Here is a 15953-nt window from a genome sequence, read left to right as displayed (position 1 = left end):
GCTGTGCCTCCCCAAACAGCCTGACCCCTATCCACCCCCTCCCACTTCCCGCCCCCTGACTGCCCCCCTCAGAACCCTGACCCATCCAACCCCACCCCACCCCCCTCTTCCTTGTCCCCTGACCGCCCCCTCCCGGGACCCCACCCCAACCACCCCCTGGAACCCCACCCCCATCCAACCCCACCCCCGCTCTCCGCCCCCTGACCACCCCGCCCCATTCCAACTGCTCCCTGTCCCCTGACTGCCCCCCGGAACCCGCTACCCCTTATCCAACCCCCGCTCCCCGCCCTCTTACCATGCCTCTCAGAGCGGCAGGAGCTTGCTGCCACGCTCCCCGACAGGAGCGGCAGGCCAGAGTGCTGAAGCTGCAAGGGAGGGGGCACAGCAGGGGCGGGGCTGGGGGCTAGCCTCTCCGGCCGGGAGCTCAAGGGCTGGGCAGGACGGTCTGGCCTGCGAGCCATAGTTTGCCCACCTCTGCTCTGAGAGGTTGAAATCCATATTTATGGCCCCACGGTTAGCTCAAAGCAACTCTGCTTCAATGTCAAAGCTACTTGTGGTGTCAGTGCTGGAGATAGGACAAGTGAATGGGGGTGCTAATTTGCATATCATTACCCAGAATTCATGTTCATGGCTATTGCTACAGTAGTTCTGTGTGCTCACAGTCTCACTAACTTCAAAGCCACAGCAAAACAGAACCTATACAGAAAAGGAGGACTTGTGGCACCTTAGAGACTAACCAATTTATTTGAGCATAAGCTTTCGTGAGCTACAGCTCACTTCATCGCATTTATTTGAGCATAAGCTTTCGTGAGCTACAGCTCACTTCATCGGATGCATCCGATGAAGTGAGCTGTAGCTCACGAAAGCTTATGCTCAAATAAATTGGTTAGTCTCTAAGGTGCCACAAGTACTCCTTTTCTTTTTGCGAATACAGACTAACACGGCTGCTACTCTGAAACCTGTCATGATACAGAATGACAGATTTCATGATACAGAATGTTACAGTTGTCCCAGTTAACCAGCAGAGGGGGCTATACTACTGATCATGGTGGGCTTCTTGTTCAGAGGGCAATAAGCAGCCAGAGCCAACAGTTAGGTCCTGGTCAATTAGAGCAGCTAGTATGGAACAATTGCTGTTTGCTGCACGCTGCGTTACTGAGATATTTCTGTAACCCACGCTGAAAGAGTCCTGTTGTGTGTGTTTACATGGCAAATAGACCAAGTGGCGCCTGCAGAAGTGGAGTGTCTATTTAAATAATATATTCTGTCTGAGCCAGAACCAAAGGAAACGGAAATACGGGGAAGCCCATTTGACTATTTAAAGGAATGGCACAGGGTGGCTGGTTAGCATCGAAACCGCTCCAGTGACTGAACTGATCTTCATAGAGCTCACTGTGGGTGCATTATGGATATTGTCAGGATAGTTTATGTCCACAATCTGGGTTTGATTTCTGTTTTATAAAGGATTTTGTACAAAGGTAATGTCAAAACAAACCAACAAAATCAAAAAGGGCTTTTTAATGTAAATATCCCCTTGGAATGCTGATTTTTTTGTACTGGGACCTGAGAACGAAATGAAACTGACCAGTCTAGTTTCATTATCCAAATTGAGTAAGGTTGGAAGTCAGCTAACATCAGCCATGGAGAATACATTAGAATGTTAAAATCTTTACAGTTGTAATGATCTAAAGTCCCAATCCCTCAGTGACATCTATGTGGGTAGACCCCCACACCCAGCCTGAATCCCACTGGAGGTAACCAAAGGATCAGATTGCAGGATCGGGGCTAACCTGTTAAGTAAACCAGGTTGAGGATTTTTTGTTAATATAATTACTTGTTTTAACAAGTGCCCCTATTAAGAGGAGACCTTTTTCTATGCACCAAATCAAAATCAAAAGCTACAAAACATCAGAGACATCCAAGACTGTACTGGGAAAGGAAAAGCACTGTTAAAAGACTAGAATTTATATGCCACAAATTTATCAAGTGACAGTTTGTTTCCCAGGTAAAATTGCAAGGGAATCAGCCTGTTAATGTGAAGTGCAAGTTGTTAAAACCTTCAGGCCTTTCTTACAATTTTTAGATGTAGGATATTAGAAAAGTATATATATTTGTGGCTCCATATTATTCTTTAAAATTCATCACTGCAGCTCTGAATCATTTTTAAAAATGTCTGCACTTAATGTAGGTCCTACATATAAGAAGTCATATTGAACGTGCACCGTTCTGTTTGTGAGTGGCAATTGGTTGTTAGGTTGGTTTAAAAAGAAATGTTTCAAAGGCATTGGGAGACTCTTGTGACTATATTAACTGCGGAGAGCCAAGCTTAGTGTGACTGGCTTCTGCTCAGGGGTATATCTGGGTTGAGATCTGATGCTGGAGAGGGACCAGGACTGGAATAGTGGGGAATGTTGCAGCTCAAGATTTAGGGGCACCTGCAGAACTGTGTGTGAGGGACCCAGGACTGAAATAGCAAAGGGTGCTTCTGCTGAAACAAAAAGACACGTCATTTTTTTCAAGTCTGGTGCAGCTTGTGCAGCAACTAGAACCTAGGAACTTGACTGTTGCCCCCTCCCTCCCATGAGGGTCTGTGGATGACTAGTCTGAAACCATTCCAGCCCAGCATCCCCGATTGGTGAGCCCAGGAGTCAGCAAAAATCAACATCGGTTTTTGCACCCCCACAGAGTTTCCCGCAATGCATTGTCCATGGGTTTTTAATCTGAGCAAACAGGGGCTACCTATTGTGCTTTAAGAGATAGGAGGGTTATTCTTCACTACCAGTGTCTACATGTGATTCTGATGCCATCATCACTGGGGTCATGTATTATGAATTCTCTCCCCTAACAAACCACTACACTGCTTCCTATGTCTCTCTGTGGTTAGGGAGGTTGGACTGATCACTGTAGGGGACAACCCTGCATGACCTACGAGGATGGACGAAGTGGAGCCCACAGGGCCTCTTTGTCTCTGATTTCAGACGATCTTTAGCAAAATGAAATTTCTTTGTCTTTTTGTTGCAGTTCCTGATGATCTCCTGTTGGCGTAAGTACTTTCTGCTCTGCTCCTCATCCCTTCCTAGAGGGCACTCTCAAGTACTTTATAGTTTGCTTTTTTCCCTTTGCTGCCTTATGTCTTTCTGTTTGACCAGCAGGCGTTTCTCATGAAATGTAGCTAAATTTGTAACAGGTGGTGGGATTGGATGTGCAAACAGCTTATATGGGGGGTTTCCTCGTGGATCCTTGGGTTCCCCAATGTCTCCCAGCCATAGTCTGAGCTCTGTTGTAAAGCATTCTAAGCAAGGATGGATTGGACATCCAGGGACCTGGGAGGTCTCTCCAGAGTCTTAAGGCCAGATTCAAATCTCCAGGTGTAAGGAGATTTGACTCCAGTGAAACCAAAACTTTATTTCCAAACCGCCCTTCCAGAACTTCACATCTCCTGATGCCTTTATGCCGTTGTGAGCACAGCAGCATCTTCGGGTTGCCCTCTGTGTCCGAGCAGAGGGACAGGTGGTTGTAAAAGAGGGAAAGAGAAAGGAACCTATAAATGTATCCACACAAAATAACTGGCACCTTGAAGGTCATGCTGAGAATCTCATTACTGCCAAGATGCCTGCGGAAATGGAAGGCCAGGGCTGGCTTTCAATACCATCCCTGTGAGCTGAGCCTGGGAATGTGTCAGCCATAACCCAGCAATGCCCACAGCCAAGGGACTGAGTGGCACACAGCCCGCACCCCTCATTGATCCATGGCAGTGCTGGTACAGAAGCAACATATGCAGGAGAAGACACTTTTACGGTCACACTGTGATGCTGCATTCTGACTTGATTGTGGTTTCAGACAGGCAGGGGTTGATCAGAATCTTTCAGGCCTCTTTGGCCTTGAAAATGAAGTTTGCAGTGTACCAGTGGTAGGTGGAATGGGGTGAAATGTTTTTGACAAATAGTAAATTTGGTGAAAATGCATTTTGGGGGGGGCATCAAAACTATTCGCAAGTTGGCATTGACTTTTGTGAATAGTCTCAGGTGAAAAACTATGGAGAAAATTTAAAAAAGTCGAAATAGTCTGTTTTGGCCATTTAGAAATAAAGCATTTTGACTTTTCATTTTGAAGGGGCATTTCGTTTAGAAATTTAGCTAATTAAACAGGGGTAAAAAACATTCAAAAATGACACAAAATGAAAAAAAAACAAAAAAAAATTGAGGCTAAATGAAACATTTTGTTCAACCTAAAATAAAGTTTTTGGCACTTTTGTTTCGGCAAGAAAAAACAACAAAAATCCGTTTTGGCTTGAACTGAACCAAATTTTGGGGGGGCTTGACCCCCAAACTTAAAAATCAATTATTCGCTCAGCTCCACTGGTAAGAGTCTCACTGCTTTTCTATAGGTTGAGAGAATCATTCGTTTTTACTCCATGGCTCCCTGTCCTCAATGGACCATAACTGGGCTTGGAAGGGTTAGATGTTAATTGATAGGTGTCAGAACTGTTGATTTCTTTCTCAATCTAAAAGTGAAGAGGAGGGAAAAGAATCTCATTGTAAACTGAGTAAATTTAGTGGAATCCCATTGATAACTTAGTGGAATCCCATAGATAACTTAATAACTGTTGATTATTAACTATTCCCCCCCCTCCCCCCGCTGCCCTGCTTAGTTGCCACCAATGCCCTCTGGCTCAGGAATATTCTGATTCTATTCCTGAATCTGTTCTGAATCTCGCCTCCTCCAGTCACTGCATTTCAACTTGGCTGCTGATTTATTTCCTGCTAGTACAAAGATGTACATTGATAAAACTATATTTAGGGAAAAATTTCCAAAATCTCTACAATAGCCATTGAAATTCATTCAAATCAACCCACCGCAACTGTAAATCTAATCATTAAGGAATGTGTCATGCAGGGAATCGTTCCCCACCCTCCCACCCTTTCCTTTGTTGAAATCACTCTCTGTTTGCTTTGAATTTCTGCCTCTCCTCCAAGAGTAGGTCTGGCTGTGCAGCATGTAATCAATGGGGTTGACCTTGGGCCAGTTGTGCTGCTGAGAACATACAGATCTGTCTCGGATTCTGTGTGTCTTGACGGGGATCAAGCACATTCTTCCCAGAATAAGAGGCTTTTCTGCTTCCTTCTGTTCTTGTTTTTAGCAATCTGTTCCTTCACACATCTCCTTGTTTATTGTTTACCTTTGTGACTGATCCAGACTGCATGGGTGTTTCTCTGTGGACAAAAGGTCTATAAAGCTTATCTTTATTACCTCTGAACTCTTTGGAACGCAGTCAAATCTGCAGGATGTACAGATCCAAAATAACTTTTAAGCCTCTGAGCGGTTTGGACAATAGGTTAATGGCTCAGGTATCCATAGCTGGCACACAGTTAATCATATACCTCTACGTGATGTCTAACACATGCAGATAAAAGCCTTTCTGCAGGGGGGCTGAATGTAAACACCTCAGAAGGAATACAGAAACTCTAGTCTCCCAGTGGGGGTCGCGAGCATCCACCCTGCTGATGAATGTGCACCATCACAATGGAATAGTATCTCTAGTCATCTCCAGTCCTTGGAATGTAAGCAGGAAGCATCTAGATAGGGGACTAATCACGTGCTAGACTGTGCATGGGCATAGCCATATGCAGGGGAGAGGGTGAAGTATTTCTCCCTGGCCCTCAGCTTCGTACTTTCCCAGCTTGCTTTGGGGCGAAGCAGAGCACTGACTTACACCTCAGTTATGAGACTCAGCCTATGACTCAGCCATTGTAAGCTAATTCGATCTCGTGCTTCAGGGCATGGGCTAATTTCTCCTGGGGTCAGGAAGGCGTCGCCTCGCCCCATCCTCTATTGCACAACAAACTACTTCATTTCCTCCTTAGTGTGAGGCATCAGGTGTTGGTCACAACTGGAGCAGGATTCCAGACTGACTGGACCAATGTTCCCACCTGGGACAGTGACCCCGTGCATACTTACGCTGCTCTGTGTGCCAGAAACACCAGTTCCTTTTCCCCATGCCCACACGCTTGGTTTTTCTAATGCTGCTCCTGTTTGCATCCTCACTGATAACTGTTCTGACAACACGGTGGCTCTCTGCTGTCTGTCAGAGTGGAGTGCAGCTGGTGGGTATGTAGCTCTTCCTCTTGCCAACTTTGGCTGCTGGGGGACTGGAGCCTGGCTCCTTTTCCAGGGCCCTACATTACGTTTTTCTTACCACCTGTCCCGCTGCAGGTGCCAGTAATGCAACTCCCCCGCTGGGAGGTCTTATGTAGACAGGGCAGTTGCTGGTGTTTTTTACCCCGGTGTTATCTAGACCCGTTCGAAGCAGGGGTAGGTGTCACAGTGGTTTAAATGCTAGTGCCTTGGCTGCACTGTGGCTTCCACTCTTGCAACTGCCAAAGGCTGCCCTGGCGATAGCAATGCTGAGAGCCTCCTGTGGACACGCTGTGGATAAAGGAAGCCTGTGTCCCCTTCCCTCATGCCCCACTTGTGATAATCAGTGGTCCTTGAAAGGACACTACCAAGTTAAAAATCCCCCGTTAAAGCCAGACCCTTACCTGTGTGGCTGATAGTGCCTTGTGTCCACAGAGTTCAAAGACCAGGCCTGGAATCGATGCTCCTTTTTCACTTTAGTTGGAGACGGCGACCATTTCACTCTCCGGGCCCCTTGCACTTGGCCAGTGCTGCTGGGTTGTGGGTCACAACACTGGAGAAGGGACTTGGCCTCCCCAGATAGAACCTTTTATTTGTCAGCGTTAAAGAAAAAAACTTTAAAAATAATTTATTTCAAATTAAATCTTACTCAGGGTGGGGGGGTTGAAAAATCTTGGGGGATTGTTTGTGATTGGGATGGAAACTGGGGCAGTTCTCTCTCATGTTCTTATCTTCCACCCTAGACATGAGAATATGAAAACCTTACGGATCCCCTTTAGAGGCAGCCCCACATGCCAGCAGCTGTCTCCAGGGTCTAGGTTGTCTCCTGAAGTTGGGGCTGGGATTGGCCGTCCCGTAGGAGAACCTGAAGAAAGGAGAGAGAATGACCAATGTGCTTCGCTGCTCCTAATCAGGTTTTATATGGGGGCGCTGAGCACGGCAGACTAATGCAGTGCTGGGATTTTCGCAGAACACCTTTAGAGATGCCCTGGGGATCCCTGGCCACACGCGCCATGGGCTCTGTTTGGCTCAATGGCCTTTAAGAGATAAATCTTGCTCCCATCAGAGCCAGTGACAAGACTCCGATTGATTTCAAGAGGAGCTGGAGCAGTCCAGACCTTTGCAACACAGTCTAACCCAGGGACTTCTTCTCTTCTAGGCTGAAATTTGTATTTGGCTCATCTGCTGTGGCAGCCTTGGATTTGGTTGATCAACATTCAGTCACGCGAATCGTGTCTTCTAGTGGAAGGGCTGTGTACCAGGTACAGACCAGGCTTTCTCCTGGGTCACTCTCAAGTTATCTAGTCCCTTTCGGTTGCTGTCTGCCCATGTGGCCCTGTGCCTCATAGAATAAGGAAATGCACTGACTGTTTCAGAACCTCCTTAGGTGGAGAGGGATGTGACATGGAAACCTACCGCATCTTAAACAGGACAGAAGCGCCATTGTGCCAAGTGTTAATGTAACCACCGCAGCACAGAATGGGGCCACTGGTTGCATTACACCTCCCCGAGAAGCATCCAGCTACTCCCAGAGACAAGGCCATTCGCCTGATCTGAGCTAGTAGCTCCCTGTGCTCCTGTGGATACCAATCTTAGGAGGATGTTTTCTGGGGATCAATGATTTCAGTTTAGAAATTTTAATCATATCCCTCAAAGTTCTGTATCACTTTTGTCCCTTGGGGAAAAGCAGGAACTCTCAGACAGGGCCCCGTCTCTGCAGAATAAGCCTTGCTCCCATTTTTACCCATCACAATGTGTCTCCCGAGTGTCCTGAACTCTTGGGTCTAGCAGGGTGTACTACCAACAGGGGGGTAACTCTCTGCCCAGCTGGGGGCGATGGACTAGTGATTCTGCTGCATCTGGAAGCTATTTAGGGAACTGGTGTGAATTGAATCAAGGGGCGGAGTCCAGCTCACAATGGTCAAGTCTCTGTATCACAAAAACCACCCTAAAATTGGCATCTTTGGTAGAGAAGCGAAGGTCTGAATGGGCCACAGCGATCCAAGTGCCCTTGTCCCACAGAGTGGAGTCCTCCAGGGCCAGGATTGAGACCTATTAGCAGAAGGGGCTGATGTGTGGAGGCGCCCCACACTGTGTCTGTTGTGGGATAAACAGAGGGCTGCCTTCCCGTCACTGCCAGTTGAACCTTGCACCAGGCTCAATGCACCTCTGAAGAACGACAAACTGTGCCCTGGGTGTTGGAACAGCCCTGAGCGGCATCCCCAGCTGTCCTTCCTACAGCTGCAAACGGTCCCGTTCTCCCTCCGGCCAGGGCTGGGCTGGGATGTGCCGTTGCCACAGACCCTTCTGTTTAACTGGGGAGAAGAGGAGGGTGTGGTCCCAGTCGCCCCTCTGCCCTGGATAAGGGTGTGATCGTTGTCGCATGTTATGGGGCTGTGTTGTCTGAGTCACGTGAGGAGCTTTCACTGCTCTTGGGGACTCTGGAGAGTGAGTGGGACCCACCTGTAAGACCTGATTCAAAAACCCATGGGCCTAGGAACACGGCCTCTGGGCTGAGTTGAGGGGTTGCGGTTGCTTGTTGGTGTTTCACAAGGACTAATTGCTGCTTCCAGTGCTCTGAGGCCACTGCTGTCTCTGGGCTCCAGTGATTCTTTGGGAAGACGTCTCCTTTATTAATTGGAGGCCTTGAGGCTTTTCTTTCCTTGTTGCTGCTCTTGTTAAATACCCAGCCTGAAAAGCCCAGCCTGGGAGCGCCCAAGCTCTGTGCAGTGTGTTTTTAGGGCTAAGATGGAGCATTGCAGGCTGGGATGTGAAGTCTTAACCAGATGTACCTACATATTAAGGCTGAGGGGAGCAGCAATGTGCACCATTTTATCCCAGCTCCGTGCAACCTTTGGGCCCTTCGCTGGGCCCAAGTTTGGACTCCTCTCCTTTACGTGGCTGCAGTCAGCCTTTGAAGTGAACCCCCATTAAGCAGAGACAGTGCCGTGGGGAGGCCTTAGTGCTTCTCGTTGTCCATGCAGGCTCAGTGCATCCTCAGCTCATCTTGCAGCAGCTCCTCGCGGCCAGCAGGGCTGGACACTTCGCGTGCTGTACCTCTCCGAGCCCCTGGGTTTACATTCCTTCTCAGGAAGCCCTTGAAGGAAAGTGACGGAGACAAGCTGGGCTTGGTCCCGGTTTCTTCTTAGAGGTAGCTGGACAGCGCAGTGAGCATGCGTGCTCTGTATGTGGTGTTAATGCCTTGTGTGTGGCGTGGCCAGCTGTCTGACTGCTGCCCTCCCGTCTTCTGGCAGCGATGGAGAGCTCTTCCCCCGCCTTGGCCACCAGCGCTGCCACTGTGAGGAACAGCTGCATTGGAGGTGATCCTTCTCCCTCCACCCGAGCAGCTCTGCTCACTGGCTTGGTGACTTGGGGCGTTTCTTTGTGCTATGGCCAGTGCTGAAGGCCCAGCAGAGAGCAGGGCCCCACTGTGCCGGGCAGTGCACAATGAGAGTGAGAGTCCCTGCCCCAAAGAGCTCCCAGCCTTGATCGTCAATTACCAGGTCCTACAAAGGGGCAGCTTCACCCTTCTGGGTGCTTTGGCCAGGCAAACACCCCAGCCGCCTACCTAGCTAGTGCACATGCTCTCTCATGTGTTTGCCCCTCTGAGGGCCAGATCCTACTCCCATTGAGTGGAGTAAAACCCCACTGACTTCAGGGCAAGATGGACCAGGCTCTTTGCTATGTGATTGCCTTTGACAATCACCAGTGGGAACAAACAATAGTTACAATTTTCCTTTATGGATTATCATTTGCTAACGTAGCCCAATTAATGGATTAATTTCCACTTACAAGAAGAGACTTCAGAGCTGCTCTCCTCCCCACTTCAGGAGGCAGAATCGGAGGCTGGTTCCTGTAGGGGAAAGGAGCAGCAAGTCTTGGCCAGCGATCCGAGGGTTAGACACACAAGCCAAGTGGCCAACCCACAGGCGCTAGTAAGTAAAAAGCCTCGCCCCTGCACCACAGGGCTCCCAGCAGCAGTCTGGTCTTTCCAGCGGCATCAGAGAGGAGGATGGGAGTGGTTTGGCAAAGAGGAGTGAGGACATCTTCCCAACTGATAAATAGCCTGGAGGCCGGGCGTGCATTTCTCAGCTGGTTTCCTTTTCTGAGGCATGGGATTGTTGCTGCTGTAATGTCTTTGCTGTGGAGAGCTGTTCTTTTTGAGGGCTTGAAGCCCCATTGCAACACTCCTCCTCCTTGCAGCTGTAGCTGCCATTTCTGAGGTGCTGAGGCAAGGCGCAGAGCCCCCCAGGGACTGTGACTGGAACCGAGACGGGAATGCGATCAGGGGCTTTGTCAAAGCCATGGCACTGAGGTGGCATGCTGCCTGCGGAGTAGCTCATTCTCTCACAGCTCATTACCCTCTCTTGGGCTGGATCCATTGACAGCTCAGTGCTGATGTAACCAACTGAGGAGAGCCGTGTCAGAGGGCCAGACTTCCATGCGGCACACCCGTGATGTGAGCGTTTACTCCCAGCAGAGGAGAGGATCTGCTAGGAGCAAGGGGAAAGTCCTCAGCGGGGCTAGATAATGCATAGATCCACCTATCAGACAAACAAGTCTTGGACTTGCCCTCAGGAATGGTGCCCCTGCAGCCCAGGGCTCGGACATGGGAAGGGATGTCAGTGCTAATGGACTATACTACCCCCCAGTGCTGCCTATGGTCCGTCATCCTGGGTACTGCTTGAGAAACAGCCTCCTCCCAGACACACACCTGATACTGCTCCCTGCAGCGTAGGTCACTTCCCCTTCCAGCTGCCGAGATGGGGCAGAAACTGGCCTCAGCTTAATATCCCCATTCAAATGAAAGCAGCTCTTTGCCCCTCCTGCTCAGTACAGCAGTGCAGGGATCGCAGCGGCTAGCAGCTCCAGGCCTGATGTTACAACTCTAGCCATCATCTGAAGGGCTCTCCTAGTGCTCATCTGAACTGCAGCCTGTGGGCTAAACCCAGCTCCCTGGAGCTCCGGAGTGGGGATGCCTCAAACCCGCTGGTGGCCTAAACAAGCAGTTTCCCATAATTGGTCAGCGGAGACACAAGCACCAGCCAGCGCCAGAGCTGCAAGCCTTTATTTGGGGGTTTTAAAATATATGCAAATATAGATGCAACCTTTGTGATCCTGGCAATTGCCAACACGGCCCTTGATGTTGCACAGTCTGGGCACTGGTTAGCCACACCCAGCATGACCAGCGACGGGTACTCAGCAGGCCATGGAAGTGAAGCCAGCCAGCGGGAATGGGGTGACATGGCAACAGGTCAAGCTCAGACTGGGCCTGTTCCATCCCTCCTGCCTAACTTCCCCTTTCTGCCTTCAGCTGTTGGCCTGATCTGTTTGTTTAGTGTTGATCGTTCACATCCTGTATCTTTATTAGATTATTTGTTTAAATATATTTTCATTTTAATTTCCTAGAACTCTATGGCAGCCTGCCACGCTGTCTGTAAACAGATTAAAATGCTCATGTGGAAATGTCTGCTCAGCTCCTGGGCTTAGCCATATGGTTAATCAGACGCTGGTTGCAGGGAGAGCTGCCAGATGATAGAGGAACCCGGCACTTGCTGGAATGGAACAACTACTCACCTGACTTTTCCCCAAATGTCTGTGCAGTCAGTTTCCCAGCGCCGCACTATCCCTGCCTCCTGTGCTGGTTTCCCCTGGATCTCGTCTTATCCATGCCACAGACAGACACAGTAAGAGAGGAAGGTTTGGACGTTTAAAAACTAGCACCCATCTGCCTTGGTTCTTTGTGCTCAGGAGCCTTGTCCACCGTGGGACCCACAGCAGAGCCTGGCTGCATGTCTGGGGATTTCCACCTCTTCGCGCTCACCGACCATGCAAGCGCGGTATGTGCTCCTGTCTCTGAGGTCAGGATCCAGCTCCCAGCCTTATTCACGCCATTGGCTCGATGTACGTCACAGGAACACCAGAGTGGTTTCCTTCCGGAAGCTGCGTTTTGGTTGGTTTTGATCCTCCCGAGTTCTTCAAGGAGGGGATGGACAAGCCCCCTGGGAGTTTGCAAAGCAGCCCTTGTTTCCCCAAGACCGGAGAGGACGATGCGAGGAGACAGCACAGCGTCTCAGGCAGAGGGGAGCAGGGCACCCTCTAATTCTGTCCGCTGCATTTCAGTGCTGCGTGGCCCGTGGATTTGAGATTCCACCTGAATCAGAGAGACGTGAAAGGCCTGTTCTTTCTGGGAGGGACAGCCAGCACCACGGGGGAAATGTTCAACCAGAGCAACGCTGGCAGCCTCTGAATTTGGCTGAGGGAAAGTTGCCATCAAAATACTTAATCTTGCAAGCAAACAATCAAACGGGACAGAGAATAACAAACCTACTGCAAGTGAAACAAACACAGAGTGTGGAGTGAAGGGGAGCCCAGGGCAGGCAAGGTGAATAACCAGTCTCTGATCAAAGCCCAGTCTTCTTCATAGTGTAAACACACCCCAGTTACCATTTCTGCTCCCTTCCAGACGCCAGGCCCAGTCCAGCTGGGAAGCAATCCAAAAACCAGATTGGGGACGGGGGGAGATGAGATGAGTGCTCCTAAGTAAACTATTGAGCCAGCCGCTGGCCCAGTCAGTCGGTCAGCATGTGCGGGGAAAGTGGAGCTGTGATGCAGAGACGTTCCTAGGAGAGCTGCTTTCAGGACTGGATCTGGAGGGAGGATAGCGTGGGCACTAGGAGGAGGCTAGAAGGAGCGCGGTTTCCTGAAGATGGGTGTCGGTGCACGGAATTCGGACGGTCTCTGCTGCTTGCTCACTGTTAAGCCAGGGGGTGCCAAAGCCTGCTGCTCTGTGGGACTAGAGCAAAGAGTGTTTGTGGAGTCGTTGGATCCAGTCAGGGCCCCTTCCTTCGGGCTCGTCTACGCAGCAGAGCTTTCCAAGTTGCACTGATATAAACCCCATGTGGACACACTTAGTCCAGGACAAGAGTGGGGCTTTTTTGGTTTAGCTTAAACCCCTCCGAAGCAACATAAGCCAGTGCTGGAAAAGGCCCGTGCTGGAAGAGGAGCATTCCCATGGGGATTACACCGACATAACTCTAGCCTTTCACATTCACCCTGCAGCACGGATCACTCTAACCCTCGTACGGGTAGACAAGGCCTTCAACATCAGTGGAGTTGTGCTGGGGATCAGGCCCGAGTCCAATAACTGTGGGGTTTAAAGGAGATCGGGATAGAGGCAGGTGTGATTGGTTTTGATTTCTATGAAGCATGGACTACAATAATAGTCTTGTCTGCCCACCCCTGAGGTTGGTAAGAGATTCGCACCCACCCAGGCCCTCTAAATAACCTTGTGCAGTTGGCTCTGGGTAAATCTAAGGGAGGGGATTCCCCAGGGAAAGCTTGGCCAGAGACAGGTGTGACGAAGTGGGACTGTTCTTAATGTTTCCTCTGAATAGTGTGGGGGTGCCTCAGTTTCCCCCAGGCAGTTCTTAAGTATCTAGGGGGTGGAGTAAGGGTGTATGATCATTGCAGAGCCCTAGAGGGCATGTGTGTGCAGGAGTCTGGACACAGAGAATGGCCGACACCCTGTTTCCTGGCAACTGATGGCCTGGGCCCTTCCCCCCCTGCAAGGTGGGAGCTAAAGGGTTGGAGAACAAAGGAATCCGGTGACCACCTGGCCCAGGAAAGGGACAAAGCCCAGAGGAGGAGGGGCTGGAGGGAGTTTCAGTTTGGGGCTGGCTGGGACATGGAGTGAAGTGCAGACGTGGTTGTCTGGCTCACTACCCCCCAAAATGGACCCAGCTGAGGGGTCCCGTTCTCTGCACCTGCAAGCTCTGTGTTAGACCATGTTCCTGTCGTCTAATAAACCTTCTGTTTTACTGGCTGGCTGAGAGTCACGTCTGACTGCGAAGTTGGGGTGCAGGACCCTCTGGCTTCCCCAGGAGCCCCGCCTGAGCGGACTCGCTGTGGGAAGCGCACGGAGGGGCAGAGGATGCTGAATGCTCCGAGGTCAGACCCAGGAAGGTGGAAGCTGTGTGAGCTGTGTGTCCTGAAGACAGGCTGCTCACAGAAAGGCGACTGCCCCAGAGTCCTGACTGGCTTCATGGGGAGCAGTTCCAGGGCATCGCCCAGGGACTCCGTGACAACTGGTGGCAGCGGTGGGATGTACTGCACCCCGTGGATGGCGCTTCCTGCAGTAAGTGACTGGGGAGCAGTAACACGAAGGGGGATTGCCGAGGACTAGGCCTGCTGAAGGCTCAGAGAGGAGCGGTTTCGGGGGGCGGTTAACCCCTGGGAGTGTGTGACCAGCGAGAAGGACTGTGCAGTAGCAGGGTTCCCCTGGGGATTGCAGCAAGCAGTCCAAGGGGCGGAGGAGTCTGCAGCTCGACCCTGGCAAAGAGGTGGTGACCTCGAGAAGGGCTGGCACACTAGGGGTTCTCCCTGGAAACCGTGGGGAGCTGAGAACACACGGGCCTGTGAGTCCACAACAACTTGGGAGGAGCGGAGTGATGGCCTGTCACCGTCTCCTTAAGAAGGACATTGTAACCCTGTGCAAAAAGAGAGGGTTGAGCGTTGGAAAGTGCACCAAAGCAGAGTTAATCGTGCAGCTGGAGGAGGATGACCGCTCTAAGGAACAGATTCCTGACCCCAACTGGGGCTATAGCAGGATCTGGGAGCAGCTGAAGCGGGAGCCAGGCATCGCCAAGACTCCTGTCCCCGACCAGACGAGGGTCTTCACGATCGGGTTCCCCATCGGGGGATCGAGACGGACGGGATTGGAGCTGAGTCTGAGAGAGCAAGAGGACTGTGAGAGACAGCGAGAGCCCGAGAAAGAGCTGCAGAAGCAGCAGCAGCATGAACTGGCGGTGGGGGAGCGGAGAGGCCTAGGGGACCCCTCAGGGGTGAGTGGGGATAGACCCCGGGGGGCCAGTTCCGCAGGGAACCTCGAGACTAAATTGCTGCCCCTGGTTAAGGGGGGGGGGTTTGGATGCCCACCTCACTGCCTTTGAGCAGGCTGGCGATTTGAACCAAGGGGACCCTGCGGAAAAGCCCCGGTGTCTAGCTCCCTTGCTGGGTCCCAAGGCCTTAGACTCCGTCAGCCAGATGGTTGGGGATGTGGACAGGCTCCCACTCCTGACCCCAACCTATATGTCTGTGTGGAGTTTCCTGGGGCCAGGCCCCTCGGACCTCCAGTGGGAGCAGAAGGTGATGGTCAATGGGGAGACATTCTTGGGGTGGCCAAAGGGCATGGGCTGCATAAACCTTCCCACATGCGGCCTGCAAGTGCTATCGACCACCCCTGACCTAAGGGAGGGCGTGAAACTGGAAGGGCCTGGTGTAACTCCTACCAAGGAATGGGAGAGATGCTGGGGCATCCATGGGAATGTTGGTGGCTTCGAACTTCCCCAGGTCACCGGCTAAAGTGACCCCGCTCAGTTCGATCTCGAAGGGGGGAGAGATGTGACGAAGTGGGACTGTTCTTAATGTTTCCTCTGAATAGTGTGGGGGTGCCTCAGTTTCCCCCAGGCAGTTCTTAAGTATCTAGGGGGTGGAGTAAGGGTGTATGATCATTGCAGAGCCCTAGAGGGCATGTGTGTGCAGGAGTCTGGACACAGAGAATGGCCGACACCCTGTTTCCTGGCAACTGATGGCCTGGGCCCTTCCCCCCCTGCAAGGTGGGAGCTAAAGGGTTGGAGAACAAAGGAATCCGGTGACCACCTGGCCCAGGAAAGGGACAAAGCCCAGAGGAGGAGGGGCTGGAGGGAGTTTCAGTTTGGGGCTGGCTGGGACATGGAGTGAAGTGCAGACGTGGTTGTCTGGCTCACTACCCCCCAAAATGGACCCAGCTGAGGGGTCCCGTTCTCTGCACCTGCAAG

General features: G+C 51.1%; 1 protein-coding gene and 1 long non-coding RNA gene across 6 annotated transcripts in view; one reads left to right on the top strand and one right to left on the bottom strand.

Annotated features, from left to right (window-relative positions):
- ZSWIM7 (zinc finger SWIM-type containing 7) overlaps nucleotides 1-15953 on the top strand; it is a 31730-nt gene that overhangs the window by 2658 nt on the left and 13119 nt on the right. For all 5 annotated transcript variants that reach the window (XM_048823653.2, XM_048823654.2, XM_048823651.2 and 2 more), the window contains 2 exons: nucleotides 3022-3043; nucleotides 7295-7397. In XM_048823653.2, coding sequence (XP_048679610.1) covers nucleotides 3022-3043; nucleotides 7295-7397 — 125 coding nt within the window. The remainder of the gene's footprint in view (nucleotides 1-3021; nucleotides 3044-7294; nucleotides 7398-15953) is intronic.
- On the bottom strand, nucleotides 1499-7301 carry LOC142069524 (uncharacterized). Its single transcript, XR_012665385.1, has 2 exons — nucleotides 6540-7301; nucleotides 1499-4504 (listed from the first exon to the last, which is right to left on the bottom strand). It is a non-coding gene; the product is annotated as an uncharacterized LOC142069524 (long non-coding RNA).

This window comes from Caretta caretta, chromosome 17, assembly GCF_965140235.1.
Source record: "Caretta caretta isolate rCarCar2 chromosome 17, rCarCar1.hap1, whole genome shotgun sequence".
Classification (NCBI taxonomy): Eukaryota; Metazoa; Chordata; order Testudines; family Cheloniidae; genus Caretta; species Caretta caretta.
The sequence above is the reverse complement of the archived record's forward strand: the minus strand, read 5'-3'. Positions and strand labels throughout refer to the sequence as shown.